This window comes from Rhipicephalus microplus, chromosome 4 (genome assembly GCF_043290135.1).
Source record: "Rhipicephalus microplus isolate Deutch F79 chromosome 4, USDA_Rmic, whole genome shotgun sequence".
NCBI classification, from domain to species: Eukaryota; Metazoa; Arthropoda; class Arachnida; order Ixodida; family Ixodidae; genus Rhipicephalus; species Rhipicephalus microplus.
In genome coordinates this window covers 211,779,046-211,802,772 of record NC_134703.1, presented here as the reverse complement: position 1 = coordinate 211,802,772, position 23,727 = coordinate 211,779,046, and the positions used below count along the sequence as shown (strand labels likewise).

The 23,727-nt window shown below is 44.5% G+C and overlaps 1 protein-coding gene and 1 long non-coding RNA gene across 6 annotated transcripts in view; one reads left to right on the top strand and one right to left on the bottom strand.

The window, feature by feature from the left end:
* Positions 1 to 23,727, top strand: part of LOC119172495 (alpha-1,3-mannosyl-glycoprotein 2-beta-N-acetylglucosaminyltransferase) — a 141,436-nt gene that overhangs the window by 55,431 nt on the left and 62,278 nt on the right. For 4 of the 5 annotated variants that reach the window (XM_037423619.2, XM_037423618.2, XM_037423621.2 and 1 more), the window contains one exon: positions 12,717 to 12,821. The exons of the other annotated variant lie outside the window; for it this stretch is intronic. In XM_037423619.2, the coding sequence (XP_037279516.1) occupies positions 12,717 to 12,821 (105 nt within the window). The remainder of the gene's footprint in view (positions 1 to 12,716; positions 12,822 to 23,727) is intronic. 5 annotated transcript variants of the gene reach the window in all.
* LOC142814736 (uncharacterized) overlaps positions 1 to 23,727 on the bottom strand; it is a 69,140-nt gene that overhangs the window by 30,969 nt on the left and 14,444 nt on the right. The gene's annotated exons all lie outside the window — the stretch shown is intronic.

The window sequence follows — 23,727 nt, the reverse complement described above, 5'->3', positions numbered from 1 at the left end:
CATGCGTGTGGGGGCTTTCTTTAATAAATATTTAGTAATTAGTACAACACTTCTTCTGCCTGGTTCCTTCGCTGTTTTCGTGCTTTTGGTTGGTTTCTTATAAAGTATAGTTTGTTAATGATCATCACTTTTATCGTCATGCGAGTTACATAGCAACTGCCCTCACGCACTTCCCCTTCTGATAACTTCCCATCATGCGCATGTACCAATTTGACTTCGTCAACACACGATGTGATCTATTCCACATCATCATCATCAGCCTGACTACGTCCACTGCGGGATAAAGGCCTCTCCCATGTTCCGACAGTTAGCTCAGTCCTGTGCTTGCTGCTGCCAATTTATACCCACAAACTTCTTAATCTCATCTGCCCATCTAACCTTCTGTCTCCCCCTAACCCTCTTGCTTTCTCTGGGAATCCAGTTAGTTACCCTTAACGACCAGCGATTGTCCTGTCTACGCGCTACATGCCTGGCCCATGCCCATTTCCTCTTCTTGATTTCAACCATTATATCCTTAACCCCCATTTGTTCCCTAATACACTCTGCTCTCTTCTTGTCTCTTAAGGTTACACCTACCATTTTTCTTTCCATTGCTCGCTGTGTCGTCCTCAATTTAAGCTGAACCCTCTTTGTAAGTCTCCATGTTTCTGCTCCGTAGCTAAGTATCGGCTGGATACAGCTGTTATGTACCTTCCTCTTGAGGGATAGCAGCAATCTACCTGTCATATTTTGAGAGTGCTTGCCAAATGTGCTCCACCCCATTCTTATTCTTCTAGTTACTTCAATCTCGTGGTACGGCTCCGCAGTTATTACCTGCCCTAAGTAGACATAGTCTTTAACAACTTCAAGTGGACTATTACCTATCTCAAAGCGCTGCTCTATCCCGAGGTTGTTGTACATTACTTTCATTTTCTGCAGATTAATTTTAAGGCCCACCTTTCTGCTCTCCTTGTCTAACTCTGTAATCATGAGTTGCAATTCGTCCCCTGAGTTACTCAATAATGCAATGTCATCAGCAAAGCGCAAATTACTAAGGTACTCCCCATTAACTCTTATCCCTTATTGTTCCCATTCTAGGCCTCTGAAAACCTGCTGTAAGCATGTGGTAAATAGCATTGGGGAGATTATATCCCCCTGCCTTACACCCTTGTTTATTGGTATTCTGTTGCCTTCTTTGTGAAGCACTATGGTAGCAGTTGATCCCCTTAAGATTTCTTCCAGGATGTTTATATATGCTTCGACGCCCTGATTCTGCAGTGTCTGCATGACTGCTGATATTTCTACTGAATCAAATGCCTTCTTGTAATCTATGAAGGCTGCCCCGCCGCGGTGGTCTAGTGGCTAAGGTACTCGGCTGCTGACCCGCAGGGCGTGGGTTCGAATCCCGGCTGCGGCGGCTGCATTTCCGATGGAGGCGGAAATGTTGTAGGCCCGTGTACTCAGATTTGGGTGCACGTTAAAGAACCCCAGGTGGTCTAAATTTCTGGAGCCCTCCACTACGGCGTCTCTCATAATCATATAGTGGTTTTTGGACGTTAAACCCCAATATCAATCAACTCAATCTATGAAAGCTATGTATAGTGGTTGGTTATATTCTGAGCATTTCTCTATTACCTTATTGATAGTATGAATGTAGTCGATTGTTGAGTAGCCTGTTCTAAATCTTGCTTGTTCCTTTGGTCAATTGAATTCTAATGTTTTCTTTTTTCATTTATTTCGCCCTTAAAGGCCCGAAGGCATTACATAAGGGGGGACAAGTAACAAGATAGGGTACAATGATCAACAGGATAAGTAAATAAATAAATAAATGAATAAAAGCAAATAAGTTTACACAGGAGACAGGAATCAGAAATCACATGAACGAACTAGAACAAGATAAAAAAGAATACACAATGCTTTACATATGTTAAACAATTGCAGAGCAAAACTAAGTACAATTCTAAAACGATTGGTGATAAACACGAAGTAGTTCAGATTATCAGGAGAGAGGCTTGAAAAAATGTTCGTTCAGTTTTGTGCGGAACGTTTCTCTGTCGGCGCATAAAGCGGAGTCATCCGGTAAGGCATTCCAGAGGGCTATTGCATTAGGAAAAAATGAGGTGATAAATGCTGTCGTCCGGTCATTTATGCGTGCAATGGGCTTGCTGTGATTTATGCGCGATGAAGTTCTGTGAGCAGATTGGAGCAACTGATATCTTGAGCGTGGATGATAGTAGAAGCGGTGTAGAAGGCATAGACGGGTGATCAAGCGGCGGGATTCAAGAGTTGGAAGGGAAAGAGTGTTTTAGCTCGGTAACGCTGGTTTTGTGTGAGTATTGCGAAGATATGAAGCGAGCTGCGCGATTTTAGATGGACTCTAATTTGGATGTTTGGTAGGCTTGTGAAGGATGCCAGATTGCTGAAGCATATTCAAGTTTAGGTCGTACGAAGGTGATGAAAGCTAGTTTTTTTTTGTCGGAGGATGCGCACTTCAGGTTGCGTCGAAGGTAGCCGAGTGTACGGGATGCTGTAGAGCAGACGGAATCGATGTGGGTGATCCAGGATAGCGATGAAGTCACGTGGACGCCAAGATATTTGTAGCATGATACGGAAGCTATGGGCAAGGCGTTAATAGAATATATGTTGGCAAGTACGGCACGCTTACGGGTAAATAATGATTTGCACTTATCTATGTTTAGGGGCATGAGCCATTTATTGCACCATGAAGCAATTGAGCGGAGGTCGCGTTGTAGCTTATTAGCATCGGCAGGGCTATTGATGACGGTGTAGATGACGCAATCGTCAGCGAAAAGTCGGATATTAGATTTAATGTTAGCCGGCAAGTCATTAATGTAGATGAGGAACAGAAGGGGCGATAAACCGGCACCTTGCGGCACGCCGGATGTTACCTTAGCAAATGCTGATTGACAGTTATTAGCTGACGTGAACTGCATGCGTCCCGTCAAAAAGTGCTTAATCCAGCTTAATAAATTCGGAGGAATACCAAGAGAAGTTAGCTTGCGAATCAGGTGATTGTGAGGTACGCGGTCGAAGGCTTTTGCAAAATCCAGAAAAATGGCGTCTGTCTGAAGGTCCATTATCCATATTATCCATGGAATCAAGTAAGTTGTGCGTAAGTTCGGCGAGCTAGGTATCACAGGAAAAATGTTTGCGAAAGCCGTGTTGAAGTGGATGGAAGAAATTAATTGATTCAAGGTGGCTCATGAGACTAGATGCTATAATGTGCTCAAACAGTTTAGAACAAATGCACGTTAAAGAAATTGCACGTTAATTAGCTGGGATTGACCGGTTGCCTGACTTAAAGATCGGTATAATCTGGGCTTTTTTCCACTCGTCTGGAACGGTGCCCAGCTCTAAGGATTGCAAAAATATCGGAGAAAGTAATAGGCTAGAATAATGGACAGTGTTTTTCAAAAGCTTGGTGGTGATACAGTCACAGCCAGCCGATGAAGAAGATTTAAGATTACGAATTAAGTTAGAAATTCCAACAGGATTTATGTCGAATGGGGAGAGTTCTCGAGGGGAAATGAAGGGAGAGGTCGAGACGGCAGTGCTATTGGCGGGGTTAAATGTTGATGCAAAGTAGTCATTAAGGACGGATGCGCAATCCTCACTGTTTATCGGTTGGCCTCCTGAATCAGTTTCTTAACTCTGTTTTCTTAACTCTGTTAGCAATTACTTTTGTAAATAGCTTGTATACTATGGAGGGCTGACTAATCAGCCTGTAATTCAGGTCCTTGTCATCTCCTTTCTTATGTATTAAGATGTTAGCATTCTTCCAAGACTCTGGTACTCTTCCAGTCAGGCAACACCTCGTAAACAGGGCGGCTAGTTTTTCTAACACAATCTGTCCTTTATCTTTCAGCAGATCTGATGTTATCTGATCCTCACCAGCAGCTTTGCCTCTTTGCATGCTCTCCAAGGCTTTTCTGACTTCTATCATTACTGGTGGGGTGTCATCTGGGTTACTGCTAGTTCCTGTATTAAGGTCGTGGTTGTTCCGGCTACTGTAGAGATCTCTGTAAAACTCCTCCACTATTTTAACTATCATATCTATATTGGTAGTTATTTTGCCTTCTTTGTCCCTTAGTGCATACATTCGATTTTTTCCTATCCCAAGTTTCCTCTTCACTGCTTTGACGCTTTCTCCGTTTTTCAGAGCATGTTCAATTCTCCCCATGTTATACCTTCTTATATCGGATACCTTACTTTACTTATTAATCAACTTCGAAAGCTCTGACAGTTCTATTTTGTGTGTTGTACTTCAGACTTTCATGCTTTGACGCTTCTTAATGAGATTCTTCATTTCCTGGGAAAGCTTGCCAGTGTCCTGTTTAAATACCCTGCCTCCAACTTCCACTGCATACTCCGTAATGATACTCCTCAGATCTTCATTCATTGTATTACGCTAAGGTTGATTTCCTCAATGAGAGCAGGGTACCTGTTCTGAAGCGAGACTCTGAATTCCTGTACTTTCCCCTCTCAGTGCTAGCTCATTGATTGGCTTCTTGCGTATCAGTTTCTGTTGTTCCTTCTTCAAGTCTATGCGAATTTGAGACCGTACCATTCTATAGTCACTGCATCGTACCTTGCCAACCTCTTCCACATCCTGCACGATGCCTGGCTGTGCACTCATTAGGAAGTCTATTTCGTTCTTATTTTCGACATTAGGGCTCCTCCATGTCCACTTACACTTTCCTCAGTTTCGGTAGAAGGTATTCAAAAGCGGTAAACTATTGCATTCTGCAAATTCTACTAGTAGCTCTTCTCTGGCATTTCTAGTACCGATGCCATAATCTCCTACTGCCTGGTCTCCAGCCTGCTTCTTCCCTACCTTTGCATTAGTCTCCCATCAATATAGTGTACTGTGTTTTTACCTTGCTCATTGCCGATTCCACGTCTTCATAGAAGCTTTCAACTGCAGTGCCATGATGTAGGTGCGTAAGCCTGTACCACCTTCACCTTGTGTCTCTTACTGAGTTTAATTACGATACCTGCCACCCTTTCATTAATTCTATAGTATTCCTCTATGTTGCCAGCTATGTTCCTGTGAATTGGGAACCCCACTCTCAGTTCTCTTCTGTCAGCCAAGCCCCGATAGCAAAGGACGTGCCTATTCTGTAGCACCGTATAGGCCTCATCTGTCCATCTAACCTCGCTGAGCCCTATTATGTCCCATTTCAGCACCCTCTAGCTCCTCGCATAGTACAGCTAGACTTGCCTCACTATATAAGGTTTTTGCGTTAAACGTTGCCAAATTCAGGTTTCAATGGCCGCCTGTCCGGATCCAGAGATTTTTAGCACCCTCTGCTGCGTTGCAGATCTGATCGCCATTATGGTCAGTTGCTTCGCAGCTGCTGGGGACTAAGGTGACACCTGGATTTGAAATGAGGTGCGCAGCTGATAGCCTTTGCAGAGCAGACATACATGAGTTTCACCATTCATCCACAAACTATACAGGCTGATCGACCTCCTTTCAGCATGTTGTACGAGATATTCAGAAGGATAATCTGAATTGTGCATAGTGTTTTACCATAGATTATCTTCTTGCGAGTAATCGAATAATTGAAAAAACTGCCAAATAAAAAAAGACCCTCTATATGACAGATTACGAAATGGCATTAAACTCTGTAGAGATATATCAGCGGTGCTAGAGGTTATTGAAGTGTTCTGTCCGGTCGTTTTGGCACAGGAGATTCGCAAAGATGAGGTCGAGGGAGCTTAAAGATACTTAGTTTCCTTCAGTGGAAGGAAACTTGACGTTTATTCAAAATAATTACAAAACAAGCATTTTGCTAAGTGACGAACATATTGTAAAACCAGATGAAGATGTCTCCACCGAGCCCACGCCCACCAAGGTCAACATTTTTGACTAGGCATTGCTACCACAATTTACTTATGGTGCCAACGTGTACCTTTCATCGCCTAAAGTATTCCTACACCGTGGTCGACCAAAAGAAAGTGAAACAGTTTTGTGGCTCATCATAGAAAATATTTACGTGAAAGATTTTAGTTTTCGAGGTGAGAAATGGTCTTAGCTTTGTAGCCTGCAACTTTTCTTAGCTAAGTGTATTGAACAAAGAATTCAGGATAGTTAGTCCACACCTGCTAATTCGGTTTGCTTTTGTAGTTGCACAATTTCGCTTGTAATCTTTGTTTTTTTTTGCTTATGCGGAGGATGGATCAACTAATTGTGCCTTTCAAGATGCAGTACTCATGTTGTTCATTTTGGTGTACCAACATAAAAATTTGGCAGCCGAGATAGCGTGCGGGATTGATTTCTGGGATCATGCATATATCATCTTCCAAATATATGCGAAGTATTAGTGTTATTTAACTCCTGCATTGTTTGATTGTATTGACGATATTTGTGTTTTGTTGTTATGCTTGTGCTTGCTTTGAGCTGTTTTTTTTGGTTATCTTTTTGCGAAAAATCATTGTAATGCCCAACTGCCATGCTCTCGAAAAAGAGTAGCAGTATTTCAAATGAACAATAAATATCAACAGCAAATATAGCTTAGCAGGTATTTCAAATCAATTTTGAAGTTTGCATTGAGAGACCAACTCTATCGTGCTATTGACAACATCAAAGGGGAGCCATGGGGACTCCTACTTCCCTGACGTGACCATGCTGCAGCAAGTTATGGCCAACGTTTGTAGAACCTGCTCAGTTTGAGAACTCAATGATGTTGGCACAAACGGTGGCTGGAAGTGGCACTGTTGTCGCAGCATGCCAGTCCAGCGTGTGCCCGACCGAGTATATGTTTGGCTATGGTTGCACTGTGTCCGCGTGTTGCAGTATGCGCACTGAAGAGATTTTGCATGCTATTGTTTTATATGTAACGTGAATATTTCTTTGTCTACAATGCCAACTTGTTGTGCACTTGTATGCTATAGCCCTAACAAGCGCCTGAGGCACTTCTGGGCTCCACGTGATCCAGCTATCTGTGCCGCGTGGGATCACGTTATTGCCTATCTTTACAAAAGGCTGTCAGATAAATCGCGAGTTTGCAATGTGCATCTTCATGCCGAGGACACCTTGAAAACCTGTAGCCATTTTTCGATGGGGAAAATGTCCAAAACGCTCATGGTATTGCAGTGCAGTCTTGTCCAGGAAAGTGCCTAATTTTGTCCTATCTTTTCCTAACCTCCCATGATGTCTTGAAAATGGTAGAAAAGATTCCAGATCAAGGAAGGATGGTCGAGAAATGTTTCAAGTGTGTTAAATCGCCACACTAGCCTGAAAACTGCATGGATACGGTAAGCGGTGCACTCGCTTTGAGTGAAAGTTGGCGTAGCATTGAAAGATCTAATAAAAACTGTCGTTTTGTATTCTTTTGCGCAATGAAGGATGAAGAGCACGCACTGGTAATTGAAAAATGTGTCATCGTCCTTGAAGATATGGGACTGTAAATGCGCATGGCCATGTTGCAAAGACATTTAAATTTGACATCATCACCGAGCTTTCACTACTGACAGAATTGCTTGGGCGCGTTGACGTACTGACTGTGCCCTGGCTGTGAAAGCGTATGCGCAGGGGCGCTACTATATGAAAGAGAAAGCAGCTACTCTGAAATATTAACCCAGATTTTATAAGCTGCATTCTTTGCTCGAATGTGAACTTTGGACCCTAATGAACTCCTTTCTGCACCTTGCACTGATCAGCCAGTCAAAAAATGTGGTCGCATTGGGCTTTAAGGCTATTGAAGTGTGCACATGCATAACTTGATTGGTATGTGCTTACGAGGGTTGATTTCTACGGACGCGCTGGTGCCGCATCGGCCATCTGCTCAATAATGTTAGCGATGTAATACCCCTGTCACACGGCCACCACCAAACTCCTTTGAACACCGTCAAAGTAAATCTCCCCTAGGGGGTTCAACGAAGAAGGAGTTGTGGCAGTGTCACACAGCAATGACAAGGTTGTAACAGTTGCCGCGAGGGGGCTCAGGTGGCGCTGTTTGATTTTCGGAAAAGTATTTTAATTTTATCTCTATTGATTTTTTTGTGAATCCTCGTTATGCGGTTTTTATGAAAAAACACTATTAAGTAGGTATGCGACTAAAAAAACCATTAAAAATAATTTCAAATAAAAACGCATTTGCTAAATGTAGCGATGCTGCTAGTGACGCTGCCCACATAGTGCTTTTAGTTGTTTTGTTGCCTGTTATGCTTCCTTGCCTCGTGAGCGCACATTTTGTGTTCTTCAGCCATGAGTGACACAGCGGACGTCGTGAGGAAGTGGTACAGTATTGCGCTGGTAATGACGTTGATCGGGTGGCGCCGGCCGGCCCAACTCGTGAGGCACGGTGTGCAGAGCATCGGTGTTGAGAGTAAGTGAACTCTGGCGGGCGTAAATAAATGTAAATAAACACGCGTTGTGAATGAGTACTACAACGAAAGAACGTTTAATATTGCCAAAATGTAATATTCTTTCACTGCGGCCACTTAGTGCTCGAAATGTTTCTCTGACCTCTAGACTGCTGGGGACGAGAGTACCTCATTTCGCTGCGAAAGGAGATAGTTGAACGTCCTTTGCAAAATGCTCCGTTTACCTTCGTTTGCGTAAGGGTGGCCGTGTGACACTGACCGCATCTTCGTTGTCGTAAGGGCGAGGGAGTTAAACGGTCTTCGCTGGTGTCCGTGTGACAGGGGTATTACCTAGTCTTTGTGTTTCTTGATCACTTAACATCTCAAGATTACAATATCATTGTAAGGGATGGCGTAGTGGTGGGCTCCTGAAATTTCGACCATATGGTGTTTTTTAATGTGCACTGACGTCGCACACTACACGGGCCTCTACCACTTTGCTGAATGAGTCCACGCAGCCTGTGAACGAGGCAGCTACTGTGAAGTATTAACCGCAAATATAAGCTGCATACTTTATTTGAAACTGAAGCTCTCGAGGCAAATTGGCTCTTTAGCGCAACTTTCGCAGATGAGCCAGCGAAAAAATCCAGTCCCGACTGGGCTTGATCGCTATCGAAGTGTGTCGTGACACATGCATAACTTCGTCATGTGTTTGCGGGGGTTGATTTCTGCGAATGGGCTCTGCTGCATACTTGGTCTGCCTGAGAATTTTAAGCGATGTGTGCTAGTCGTTTTTTCAACACTTAACACAAACTATAATGAGTAATGTAAGCAGATCTCAGTGCATGACTCATGCGGCTCCATCAAAATTCTGCAGTTACGTATTTTCACAAAATATACCAGACTTTTGAAGTCTTCCCCGCTAGTGAGAAAAGAAAATTGAACCTCACAGGAGGCCACTGAGGCAATGAACAACACTAATGCCTGTGGCGCTGAACTTGATCAGAGCCGCAGCTTCCGTCAATCACCGGGTGCCTGCTATAGTTTGCGCAAATAGAACACCACATAACATGCTTTCAGACATTCCTGCTCATGCGTTAAACTTTCACGATTACCTAAACTAGTTGTTCTCGTCGTTGCCTTTTCAAGCAGTTCAATATTTGCGCAGATAGCAGCTGCATGCCCAGCGTTCGCTCGCGCTTCTTCATCTGCAATGAAGAGCTTGTTTTTGCAGTAGCGCCACCTGGACCGGAAGCAAGTTTTGCACCGCTTTCAATGTATGGTGGATGGGGAGATTTCGGCAACTGAAAAGGTTCTATAAGCGTTGGTTATGGTGACGTCATGCCGTCATTTTTTCTTGTTGACGTTTGCTCCCACAGACTATTACTCGACAGCTGCTGGCGATTTCGTGGCTGTAGCGCTCGAGCTGAAAGTTTAGTCTTTGATGACATTGCTGTCCCGTTTCCCGTTTTTAAAAACCATCTTGATGCGAACCACGCGGAAGTGCTTTACAGTTTTGTGTGCTGACATGGTCAAGCGTTGTACTTGCTAGGTGGTGTTAGGTGGCTTGTCGTTTTTAAAACCGAAACTTGCATTAGTCAATAATAACGAGCCTATAGTTAAAAGGATGTGTCGTGTTATGACTAACAGGCCTCGAGAAACACATTGCAAAAAAAAAAAAAGGCGAGGCCAACATTTTTGTCAGTACCCCTTTAAGTAGTGTGTTCGGAATTGCATTCATTGGCTCTCGCAACCCTGTGAATGGCGAACACGAAACTATGTTTAGCTTCGCATGCACTGAAATCGCTGAGCAAAAGTACAACCAGAAACCTTCCTTCTTTTACTGGAAGAAAACTTGCTGCATACGAACATATTTCCTCCGGTCTTGTACTGCCCAGCTGGAACGTGGCCATAGAGAGTAGGGGCATGGGAAAAATTTTCAGGCAAGTGCCCAGTGTAGCACCCCTGGGCTACACCACAGATTGGGAGGCAAGTTATATAAAGAAGAAAAAAAAAACAACACTAATGCCTGTATGTAGCTAATTATGACAAGATCGTCCTGGACAGTCTTTCTGGGTAGCCTGCTACAAAAGCCACTTTTGCCCAGGGACAGTGCCGCAGTCATACCTCAAATGACGTTTGAGCAAAACCATGATTTAAGCTCATCACTGCAACTTGTGTGAATGAACCTAAAATGTTGCCTCTTTCATTTGTGAAACAAGGTGGATTATTTGAATGATAAAAGTCCATTACTTGAGCTTAGGGTAGCGGGCTCGTCAAGCTGTCTAAAAACAGCTTTTATTCACCACTTGTTAAATGGACACAATGTTGATTTATGATTAAATTGTGTTGTCGCATTGCTACAGAGACGAGCACCAGCACATTCCAAGACTTAATCCACGACAACTGTCGACCAACCACTTGTGATTAACTTTCAAATGATTTTCTCCCGAGGGCCTTAAATGGTAACTTGAATACACAAAAAAAATAGAGGTAGGGCTAACTGGCAATAACTTGGTATGAGTTCTTGTAGGATTCTTTTGCCTTGGTTTCCTTGAAAATTTGAAAGCCTTGCTATTTGAGCTTGTAGTGTTACGTTGCAGAATCACAACTCTCTTGTGCCATGAATGAAAGAAAAAAGTGTACTGACACAATTGATTTTATTGAAGGCAGATTCACACCTTTATACATCAACAGGCCGTGCCTGGTGCACTGTCACAACAACTAATATAGAAAAATTCAAACAAGGCGCGAAAGAAAGAATTTTGATACTGCACAGTGCAAAACTCATGCATGTCAATTGGGTGAAACTCAGAGGAAGGCATTTACATTTATTCATAAGAAATATTGGAGCAATGACCCTCCTACTAACGCAGTCACGGACTTCAACCTTGGCTATCAGAGCAAAAGGAGCTCGTCTGAAATTTCTCCACCAGATAATACACAAACAGCTAAAACTAGATGCTTCAAAATATACTACGTTTCATCAATCACGCATTGCCCGCTGTAATCGTTCATGCACATTAAAGGAGCTATTTTGCAGTAATGATACCCTTCGGTTTTCTTTTTTTCTGTGTTGTCCGTTAGTGGAATAGCCTAGATCCATCCATAACTATCACTGTATCGCAGTCAGCTTTTGCAAAGATGTTATGAGCAATTAGTAAACATCCTTTGTGTAATGATGTTTTTCAATTTGCATTATCTAAAGCAACTTCTTTGTTAGTTTAACTTCTACTTTTTTGAACAAAGCTTAATTCTTATTTTTTATGTGATTTTCTATTTTAGTTCATTGCACAGTTCTGTTGCATATTTATTCTATATTTCAGTGTTCTAGATTTTAGTTTCACGGTATTTCAGGTTGTATCTTTACAAAGCAAAAGTGCTGCATTTGTTGTATGCCCTTTTAATGAAACTTGGACTTATGGAAACGATACGCCTACCTGCTATGGTCTCAACATGAGACTGGCAGTATTGTAAATAAGTAAATAAATAAATGGAAGTGTTGCTCATGCATTCCTCACCTGCTTTTCTAATAAACGACGCATCTAGCCTTTCATGAGCCATTTTTTCTTGACTTCTGCCTAAGATTTTCACAAATCGGAATCGTGGTTCACAATGTGAGCACAACATGCAGTGGTCGACGAGGTGACTTTTTTACTTATTATTCAGATGTATTCAGATTTCTTTTGTGTTTTTGTTAGGAAAGCAGATGAGGAATGTGTGAGTGACACTTTCACTGTGCTGTGCAAAGCTGAAATTCAATTTCTTTTGTGCCTTGTTTGAATTTTTCTATATTGGTTGTTGTGACAATGTGCCTGTGCAGCGTGTATAAAGGTGCAGTGAATTTGCCATCAATAAAGTCAGTTGTTATATGTTCGTGCCTATGCTCATCTGTTCCTTCTCTTGTGTCCTGTCTAGTTGCACTACTGACGCTGGTTTCTATGTCAAAGCACCAACTTGCCCAACTGTCAACTTTTAAAAAAGTGTACATTTAAGGGCTCGTTTGCTTTGTTAGTGAGATCTAACAGACAATCATGCCAAGGAAAGCGTATAGGGAAGGCTATTAGAAGTAGTTCTAATGTAATTGTGAAGAAAGAAAAGTTGCCGTAGGCAGGGACCGAACCTGCAATCATTGAATAACGCGTCCAATGATCTACCAATTAAGCTACCACGGTCCCCTCTATCAAAGACAAGTAATCCAGCTCAACTAATCAGGAAGCAGAGCTTGTCATTTATTGCCTTTGACAGGTGCCAGTCTGTATGTTTTTGTGTGTGCTGTTATGCTGAGGACGAGAAATCGTGCATGTGTGTCTTGTGTGACATTCAAACAAAGCTGCATTGCCTGCTTAATTCGTTGGGCCCAGTGCACTGAACGCTTTTCAATTCTGCCGAACAAAACTGCGCAGGTTTTGGGACGACTGGATTCGGCAGCCCGAGCAGAGGAAGGATCGAGCCTGTATTAGACCCGAAGTCTCGCGTACCAAGACTTTTGGAAAAATTGGGGTTAGCAAGTAAGTTTTGTAGGAAGCAAATTGGATAGGAATGCAGCAAGGTTTTCTGAGCCTTGTTTTGTCTGTATGTATTGAGACAATCTTATTTACAGTGTAGCTGCAGTTCTTGTGGAGTAAATTTCTGAGCGCTGCAGAGTTCTCGGCTCGTTTGCTAGTTAGCACTCTCTCTCTTTTTAATTTCTTTTGGGGATATTCAAAATGCATGGCAACATCTGTCGACAATCCTGTAGGCTTGATACGCCATGTTTTGTGAGGCACGAAAATAAAAACCATAGTGATAGCTGCTGGCAATTCATCGTTGGTCTGTGATGAGCGTTTCATGTGCATTTTAGGCAGCAAGGGAGCCCTGACATTAGAGAGTTATAGTATACCGGGCTTAGCGGGTTACCAGGTGTACCGTGATACCGGAATCGAAGTGCGCATGCGCAGATACGTACGTCACCCATACCCCTACCCGTACGCACGGTATTTTTTCAGGTTTCACGTTACCGTGGTAGTGTAGGTGTACGTAGTGTACGTAAACATGGCGGCGCTCTTGGACGCCCGCTTTGAAGTGACTTTGGCGTAGTTGTTGAAAGATTCACCTTAATCGCAGCAAATGGCTGTTCAAAGTTGCTTCGCTCTAAGTTGGCGTAGTTTTTGAGGTAGCTTCCCATTTCGAACGCGTCTAGGCCCAACGACAAGTTTGATGTAAACAAATCGGCAACATAGATGTTTTCGCATTTGGTGCGTGATTGATATTTACTTTTATTATCACTAAAATAAACTTCTAACAATTCTTCGAGCGGTGGCATAGGCAAATATTCTCGTTTTCTTTTCATTCTCACTGTTTATCACTAAAATAAACTTCTAACAATGCTTAGAGCGGTGGCATAGGCAAATATTCTTGTTTTCTTTTCATTTTCACTGTTTAACTGAATAACCATCTAACAGGTCGCGCCACCACCCCAGCTAGGGCACGTAAACCACGCAAACGCTATCCCGCTAAACTATAAGACGCTGCCCACAACGAACGTTTGTTGCACGGTAACGCCATTCCCTTAGCTTATGCTATCACACTAACGCTAAACTATAACTTTCTAATAAGAGGAACAGGGTAGCACTAAGGGCCTTTCTTGTTTCACATTCGATATTGATGAAAATTGGGACAGGCACTAAGAATGGCCTTGAAGTGCTTCCATACAGGCTTGAAGGGGATGCCAAGAAAGCTTGATGTGAGACAAATTATTTCTTCATTGAACCTCGTAGAGGGGCTGGAGGATTTATAAAATTACGTATATAATTGGTTATTATTGTACGCACAGCCAAATGAATGCTAAAGGGGGCTGCATTTCAAAATAATTTTGCAACTCTAAAACTTGACGTCAACGTTTTCTCCAGGGTCACTGCAATGAGCACACTTGCACTACAAGCAAGAAGCTCTACAAAAAAGTATTGGAGTAAAATGAAAAAATAAGATCGCAGCCCCCTGAAGCACAGTTCAAGGAGCGTTACACAACAAACCGAATTAAAATCTCTGAAGTGGTTGCCAATTTATCTGCTCCTTGAGCTGAACATAATGCCAAAAAACAGTATTGAGAAAACTGCGTTTAAGTGACAGTAGGTATCACACGAGAACAGAACGACGACAAAGGGACAAGGAGACGAGCTCTATATCTACTGTCCCTTTGTCGTCGTTCTGTTGTCGCGCTATATCTACCGTCATGTCATACCAACTAGCCCGAACCACCACACTTCTGCATTTAATGTTTCACTTTCTCTTTACGTCTCTAAAACACCTACAAATTGTTATCTTTGGTTTGTCTTGTGATATCTGATTTCTCAGGCATGTGGCCTCTGCCCAGTGTGCCTTTGTTGCCTATTTTTCTTTTATAACCTCCTTTTTTTGATCTACAAAGAAAAAATATGGATTTCAAACCAAGTTCTGTGTATGAAGGTGGGGTGTGATAGGCGTGACAGAAAAGACTAATTGAATAAGGCCACATACTGAAAGTATCACACACCTTTCTTATGTTCAAGCTGTCATTAGCGTGATTAAGTACTTCTTGATCACAAATAATCACTGAACATTATTTTTATTAGAGAGGTTTATTGCATCAGAAAATGTATCGCACCATGCCAGCCTATGCCTTCTTTCTAAATAACGAACAGTCATGGGCAGGAAACCGGTGGCACAGGAACTTTTTTAGCTGTTTAATAATGTGAGAAGGTCAGGTAAAAATTCGCTTTATACATATTGTTACGGATGTGATGGGTTTATTTACAATGAAAAATGTCAGCGCTCTACCGTCACTGCCGAATCACCATCGCTCGAGCGCGTCCGATCTCTTCTTCTTCCTCGCTCTTTCAGTCCGCGTTAGATTTCCCTCCGGGCCAGACGAAGCTCACCGAGCGAGTAGAAGCGATCGGTTGTTGTAGGGCTTCAATCGGGCAATGTGCACAATTTGCGTCTTGCGCGAACGCCGGTTCTGAGCTGTCACTCTCGCGACAGCGTAAGTGATGTCACTTAAGCACTGAGTAATGACAAACGGTCCTGAGTACTTAGAAAGAAACTTCTGGCAAAGTCCCTTTTTTCGAACAGGCGTCCACAGCCAGACCAAATCACCTGTAGCGAAAGTCACGGGCGGGTGTTTTGCGTCGTAACGGTCTTTCGCGCGAGCGTGGGCGGAAAGAGTTCGGAGCCGAGCAAGTCGACGAGCTTCTTCGGCGTGACACAAAGTCTGCGCGACACTGGCGTTTTCGTTCGTCGAAAATGGAAGTATGGTGTCAAGGAAACGTTGCGGATGACGAGCATAGAGAAGAAAGAAAGGCGTATAACCTGTGACTTCGTGTTTCGCGGTATTAAAGGCGTATGTAACAAAAGGTAATACGGCATCCCAGTTCTTGTGATCTGCTGCGACGTACATTGAAAGCATGTTGATGATGGTACGATTGGTGCGCTCAGTGAGGCCGTTGGTCTGAGGGTGGTATGGCGTGGAATGGCGATACTGACACCCACAAAGCCGTAGCAACTCTTCGACAACGTCAGCGGTAAACTGACGGCCGCGATCACTTATCACCACACGAGGGATCCCGTGACAAAGTATGATCGAGTGTAGAAGAAACCATGACACATCAGATGATGTGGCTGAAGCAACCGCCATCGTTTCAGTATACCGCGTCAGGTAATCTACGCACACAATAATCCAGCGGCGGCCGGTGGTAGACTTGGGGAAAGGGCCCAGTAAATCTATGCCGACTTTTTCGAATGGTGATGTCGGTGGCTTAACCGGCTGCAGTGGGCCGGCCGATGGTGTGGTAGGTTGTTTGTGGCGTTGGCAGACATCATAACTTGCGACGTAGTGCTTGGTGGTCTTCCAGAGTCGAGGCCAGTAAAAACGTTGTCGGATACGGTGAAGCGTTCGGGCAAATCCAAGGTGCCCAGACGTGATGTCATCGTGCATGGCTTGGAATACCGCAAGACGCAGGCATTCTGGCATGACGAGTAGTAGTGTGGAACCATGGCTGGAGTAATTCTTGCAATATAGTAGGGTGTCATGAATCACGAATGGTGTGGCGCGTTTAGAGCTACGAGCCACATCAATCATTGGTTTCAGCGAAGGGTCACGCTGTTGTTCGTGACGAAAGATCGGGTTGTCAATAAGATTGCGGCCAGGTAGTTGTCAAAATCATCATCATCAGCATCCACAGTTGGAGATGGAAGACGAGATAAGCAGTCGGCATCTGCGTGACATCGACCGCTCTTGTAGGTCACAGAATAATTATATTCTTGAAGCCGTAAGGCCCAGCGAGCCAACCGACCAGCTGGGTCACGTAGTCCGACAAGCCAACAAAGCGAATGATGATCTGTGACGATCTTGAACTGCCGGCCGTACAAATAAGGTCTGAACTTTTGGACGGCGAAAACAACTGCAAGACATTCCAGTTCGGTGACCGTATAATTCCTCTCTGCCTTAGTCAAAGTACGACTTGCATAAGCCACGACGTGCTGCCGGCTATCGTGATATTGAACTAGCACGGCACCAACTCCGATACCACTAGCATCTGTATGCAGTTCCGTGAGTGCCTCCGGGTCGAAATGGCGCAAGAGGGGCCCGGAAGTAAGCAAATACTTCAGCTGCTCGAAAGCAGCCTCACACTCAATGGTCCATCGAAATGGAGTGTTTTTGCGGAGCAACTCTGTCAGGGGATGAGCAAGCTGGGCGAAGTCTTTGATAAACCGACGAAAATAAGAACACAGGCCCACGAAGCTACGGAGATCCTTCAAAGACGTCGGTTGCTTGAAGTCTCGGACAGCACTGATTTTGTGCGGGTCTGGTCGTATACCGTCCTTGTCAACTAGATATCCAAGCACAAGGGCTTGACGCTCACCAAAATGACACTTCTTTGCGTTTAAAACGAGACCAGCTTGTTTGACGCAGTCTAGAACAACGCTAAGCCGATGGTTGTGTTCGTGGAATGTCTTGCCAAAAATAATTACATCATCGAGATAACACATACATATCTCCCATTTGAGACCGCGAAGGGTGGAGTCCATGAATCGCTCGAAGGTAGCTGGGGCATTGCATAAGCCAAATGGCATAACGTTGAATTCAAATAAGCCATCAGGCGTGACAAAAGCAGTCTTCTCTTTGTCAGACGGATGCATTGGTATTTGCCAGTATCCAGACCTTAGGTCGACAGACGAAAAGTTGGCGGCCGAGTGCAGACAATCAACAGCATCGTCGATGCGTGGTAGCCGATACACATCTTTCTTTGTGACGGCGTTGAGACGACGGTAGTCTACACAGAATCGCCAAGAGTTGTCTTTCTTTTTTACCAATATAACAGGAGCTGCCCAGGGACTGCTTGACTTTTGAATAACGCCTTTCTGCAGCATGTCGTTGACCTGATCGGCGATCACTTGCCTGTCTGACGGGGATACGCGATAGGGTTTCTGGGGTATCGGTGTAGCATCTCCCGTGTTGATGCGGTGGTGCATACGGGATTCGGGCAACATGGAACAACGCTTGTTTTGAGCGAAATCAAAGACTCCCGCGTAGCGTGTAAGTACTTCCTCAAGGACATTCTGCTCAGAAGAAGGCAACGACTTGTTGATCATACGTTTAATCTCGGCTGAGTAGTTGGGCGCAGTCTGACTGATAGCTGCAGACTCCGAGACCATTCTCACGTCAATTGTGGCCTGCTCCTCGAACGTACCCAGTTTGAATCCGGCTGGTAGAACAACAGGCTCTGAGGCTGCGTTGAGTGCCCACAAGCAAGCATGTCCGTCGATGGCTGTAAGGACAGACCGTGGGACCAGCACATTCTTCTTAATGGCGTTTGCATGATCAGGCTCCACAAGTCCAGTGCAGGGTCCTGAGCGGACATGAGAAGAGCATACGGGTACAAACACTGCTGTCCGACCAGGGATCGTCACATCTTCAGACAACGAAAGAGCATCAATGGGCAGAGTCGGAAAATCGTCAACTATTGCAGCGGGCAACGTACTTTGTAGAAGAATCTCTCCAGTTCCACAGTCAAGCGTAGCGCCGCATTCATGAAGGAGGTCTATCCCTAAAATGATGTCATGAGTTGCGCGAGCCAGTACGGTGAATTCAACTCGGAAATTTTGTCCACCAATCGTGAGTACAACTGAACAAATACCAACAGGGCATAACGTGTCGCCTCCAACTCCTTGAAAAGTTTCTTTACGATTCCACGCGAACATAACTTTGTGACCCAAGAAACGATCTTTGAAACGAAGGCTCATAACCGAAACAGCAGCACCAGTGTCTACAAGAGCAAGAGTATCTACACCGTCTATACACACACGCACTTTGTTCATCAACATCACAGCAGAAGGAGGAATTGGCAAAACTGACCGTCCCGCGACTGCACCTCCATCGGTCGCACCAGTTAGTTTCCCAGCTGATTTGGGGAAGGTGACCGACGACGCGGAGACGGCGACCGGTGGGACCGTGTCGGAGGCGGCGTCAGGCTTCTCTCGGAGGCAGGGGAGTCGCTGCGAAATTCGTTAGGCCATTGCTGTCGGGGACGGTGGTCGGCCGAGTGAGAGGTCCAGGTTTCGTGCATACGAGGCGGGTGCGTCGAAAAACGTGGCGGCACAGGCGTTTCGTACATACGAGCCGGATACGTCGAAAAACGTGGCGGTGCAGGCGGCCGTCTGGGACAGAAGCGCGAAATATGCCCTGGGAGACCACATGTGTAGCAAACGGGGACTTGTCGACTTACGTTAGCCGGAGCAGAGGTGGCAGAAGTACGCGGAGACGGGTCGTGCTCCGCAGGAACATTTTGTGATGAAGCATAGTAATCTTCTGGCAGAGGCCTGGTTGACGACGGTCGGGGGTCCGCAGCGGCACGTCGAGATGATGACATCCAGTGGTGGCCACGACCCGTCGGGGAAAACGGAAGCCGCGGGGTAAAATCTGCAGTTTCTGTGCGTGGTCGGTTTTCGACGTGACGCTCTCGCATCCAGTAGGGAGGTGGTTCGGGGCACGCGGCGAACGAGCATTGGTGGTGAACGTCACCTGCTGAGTCGTACGAGCTCTTCTCGAACTACCCGACGTACGAGGTAGGAAATGTCTTCGCAGGTGGCGACGTCCATACTTGCGACAGTGGGAACATTGTCCAAGCGCCCGAACTTGGGTAAAATTCTTCGGGTCTTCAACGCCTCGAATGCGCGGCACTGCTGCCTGAAAATCGAAGGAGTGTTCAGGTTTTCCTTTGTTATCAAAAAATTGTACACGTCCTCGGCGATGCCTTTCAACAAATGACCGACTTTGTCTTCGTCAGACATATTTGCGTTGACAATTTCGCAAAGCTTCAACACTTCTTCAGTGTAGGTTGTGCCCGTCTCGCCGGGCAACTGAGCCCTACGTGACAGCGTTTGCTCAGCTTTCTTTTTCATGGAACTCGTGTCCCCAAAGCAGGCCTTCAGTTCCTTAACAAATATATCCCAAGTGGGGAGGACATGTTCATGGTTCTCAAACCAAAGCAGGGCTGTCCCGGCAAGGAAGAATACTACGTTCACGAGCTTCGCCGGTGCGCCCCATTCGTAGTAGCGGCTCACTCTCTCGAAGTGTTTTAGCCAAGCGTCCACGTCTTCGTCAGTTTTACCTGAGAAAATTCGTGGCTCAGGTGCCCAGTAGTCTGGTTGTCGAGGTCGACGGCCACCTTGTGCCGTGTCGGTGGCACTGGTGGATGCAGCAGCGTAGGACGTCGATGGGATTGCTGTGTCGTCGTTCATGCTGATGTTGTCCGGAGGTAGGCCAGCTAAGCGTCTGCTTCTTCGAAGAACTTCTGCTGCGGGGTCCAGGATGGCAAGTTACCCAGCACCGCTGCCACCAAAGCTGTTACGGATGTGATGGGTTTATTTACAATGAAAAATGTCGGCGCTCTACCGTCACTGCCGAATCACCATCGCTCGAGCGCGTCCGATCTCTTCTTCTTCCTCGCTCTTTCAGTCCGCGTTACAATATTCTTTTGCTACTCTAGCTGTGAAATGGATTATCGGCCGGTTGCGGAAACGCTAATCTGCGAGGCTTTCACTGTTCCAGAACATTCATAGACGCTTGCGGCGATACGAAGCATGGCTCCAAGCATGTCTAAATCGTATACTTAGAGCTTATCGACAGGACTCCATGTGGCCGTGAAGTGCGCGGCCGTTGGGACAGTGCAGCCGGCGCGTGATGCACTTGGCGGTGGCGTTTGGTGATGCACAAAATTTGTAGCTACGATGACAAAAAATCTGCGCGCACACTATGCTTGGTATCAAATTTTCGGGTGCCGATGTGGGAAACTGCTAGCTGCTGTTTTGAGCAATTTTTGCGGTAGGGGGTGCTGATGAGCTTGACTGTGAAGTCCGATGCCGATGTGTAAAATGCCCATCCGTAGTTCAGAGGAGCCAGCGAGCGATGTGCTTTGTTGATTGCGAAGGAGCATATTGTCGTGTGTGCGCTAGCTCATTGTTCTTGTTAACAAAGTTTGAGGTTCGTCTCGCTGCAGTGGAGTTGGGCCTAAAGACTACTCCCATGGCGTGGTGTGCAGTCTAGGGGGGGGGGGGGGGGCGCAATGCATCATAGGCACATTGCACTTGCTCAGGCTGCGCCACGAATATGGCAGTGCTGAGCGCCAACGTGGCTCTTTCTGTGTCCCTGGGGTGTCAGCGTTTTCTCACACTGCGTGCGCAGAGGTGTGTGCAAACATGGTGTTCTGTGTGTGCGGTTGTCTGCTACTGCAGGCTGGTTTCCAGGCTGGATAAATTTTTCAGGGAAGCATACATTGACAAAAGCAGGAGGCAAGTTATGTGCATACTGTGGAAGTCAGTGAACTTTGTTTAAGGCGAACTCTTTTACGAACAACACGGGTGTGTTTTTTGGTTTCCCATAGACTAAATGCAAAAATAATCTGCTGAAGACGAACCGCATAACAGGCCTCATCTGTTAAGACGAACTCTCACAGCGACCAACAACGACGGATCTTTCTGCCTAACGAACATAATAGTCTTGGTGAGAGCATTCAGTTAAAGAGAAGGCAAAAAAAAAAAAATCTTCCTGGCACAATGACTCAAAGCAAATCCAAAGAAATGGTGACGTTGAAGGGGGAAGCGAGATAAGTAGAAAAGAAAGGTCTGCGTATAAAGCTGGTGTCTCCCCCATGCCTAGCCTGCTGGTGGAGAAAGGGCCGGCTTTATTAGCAAGGAGATCAACAAAAAGCGTTTGTCCTTTCGTATTCTCCTCGCATTCTTCAATTCCCTAACAGGAGTACAGTGGAGAACGGAAGAACACAAGAGCTTCACTAGAGGAAAATATGCAAGGGAAGGGAAAAGAGGAAAGAAAAAAGCTAAATAAAATGAAAACAGGAACAAAAATTGTGCTTTATAATAACATGAAACTAAAACTGCATATGCGGCACTAGCACTGCCACCAGACGAGTCAGATGCATTGTCATCATCGTGACTCAATGGAACCTGAGCACATGTGGTCAATTTGCATCGTTTTGAATAAGGCCTGTGCACGTCGTATCTGTTCCCACTTAAATGCAGCAAGTTGTGATATTCTATTTGCATTATGAAATTGCATGAAAAAGGAAAGTCATTTTGCACACTAAATAATGCTGTGTTGATCTTTTTTTTTGTGTGCCTGAGGCTTGTGATCGGGAGTATATAGTGTAAACGAAGATGGTCAGCTGCATGTCATTCAGGAAAAGTAACTGCGGTCTGAAAATGAGAAAATATCCCAACCTCAAAGAAAAGCTTGCAGACTTCCATAAGCAACTTCGTGTGTATTGGCTTTGTCAAGGTAGTAGTAGTATGCAATGGAGGCGTATCCAAAAGTGATTGCAAAGCCTGTAGAACAGCCCCTCAGAAGGTGAATAGCCAGAAAAATAAATTTTGCTATTCTTTGGAGAAAAATTTTGCTTGTTTCTTGTTTTTTATATTTTAATATAGTGCCATGCTAGTTTTATAGTTAAAAATGTGGTAGAAATTTATTCATCAGCATATTTATTATGAACCCGTGAAATGGAGTACTAGCTAAGTTAGTCTAAATACTCTATTTGAAAGCACAGTTTTTGTCAGGCTAAGCAAAATAAATGTTTATTCTTGTTTTTTTCCTCCCCGTTATCAGTATTCTTCATTGTTTACAAGCAACATGGTATTAAGGCGTACTTGGCATGTTATCATTTGGTTTTTGGGGGCACTTCTAAGACAAACTCCTGATAAGACGAACAAGTGATCGTGGTCCTTTCGTCTTGAAGGGAGTCTACTGTACTTGTATCTGCGAACGTAAGAGTGTTGAGTCTGGTGACAGGTCGGTGTGTGTCCCAAACGTGCACCAACACTCCGTCAATGACCATGAACTTAGCAGTTTATGCTCATTTTTATTTAATGGTGTTGTTCTATTTTATAGCTCTTTTAAACGCTCTCGTAGCAGGTATACCTCATTGCTAGAACGTGCGACTGCAGAGCAGACGTAGCTGGCCAGTTTCAAGAACATGCGACCACTGCCGTGCACGCACAACAAATGGAAAGTAAAATGAAAGCAATCATGGGAAAGTCATGTCCTCTTCATTTGAAAGTTGGTCACAATCACAATAAAAGAAAATACTGACGAGAAATCGGAAGTTGTTTTTAAAGCATTGTTTTTTTGTTATTTGAAGCTAATCTAGCGTCCGCTTAATGTAGCGTCCAACTTAAATGTGAAAGTGGTTAATTTAGCATCCAACTTAAATTTGTATGTGGTACCTTACAGTCGGTAGGAGAATCTGCCGAAATTTTCAAACAGCATTTTGCTTTGGTTTTTTCCGACGAATTGCCACTGCAATCACCGATGCCTCCACTGGATGTAATTTTGCATGAGTTTCAGGCTATCATGATAACAGAAATTGGCGTAGCACCTGCTATAGAAAAACTACTGTGCAAAACTTGTCCTAGTCTGGACTGTATCAGCACAAAGCTTTTGAAGCTGTCGTCAATAAAATCATCCTACCTCTTATCTTTAATATTTCAGCAATCAGTAGATTCTGGGTGCCTTCTTGATGACTGGAAAATCTTGAATGTTATTCCTTGCTTTAAATATAAAGACCAGCACATCGCTAACGATACTGTCCTATTTCTCTGACATTAATTTGTTTTAAGATACTCGAAAATATCTTATACAGCCACATAATGTCGAACTTTACTAATAGGTAATACAGGAGAAGTTAGCAGAGAGACGTGGATTGTAGCCTAAGCGCATTTTCACTGCTCTAGCCATTTTGCATCGCTGGTCGAGCTCGAGCATGTTGACGGCATGCGGCGCTCCAAAATCCACTGTAATAGACATGCAATGAAGAAGAAAAAGTATGCTTTTATTTTGATGTCACTGAACGATATTATGCATTAATTACAATCAAAGTTACTTAC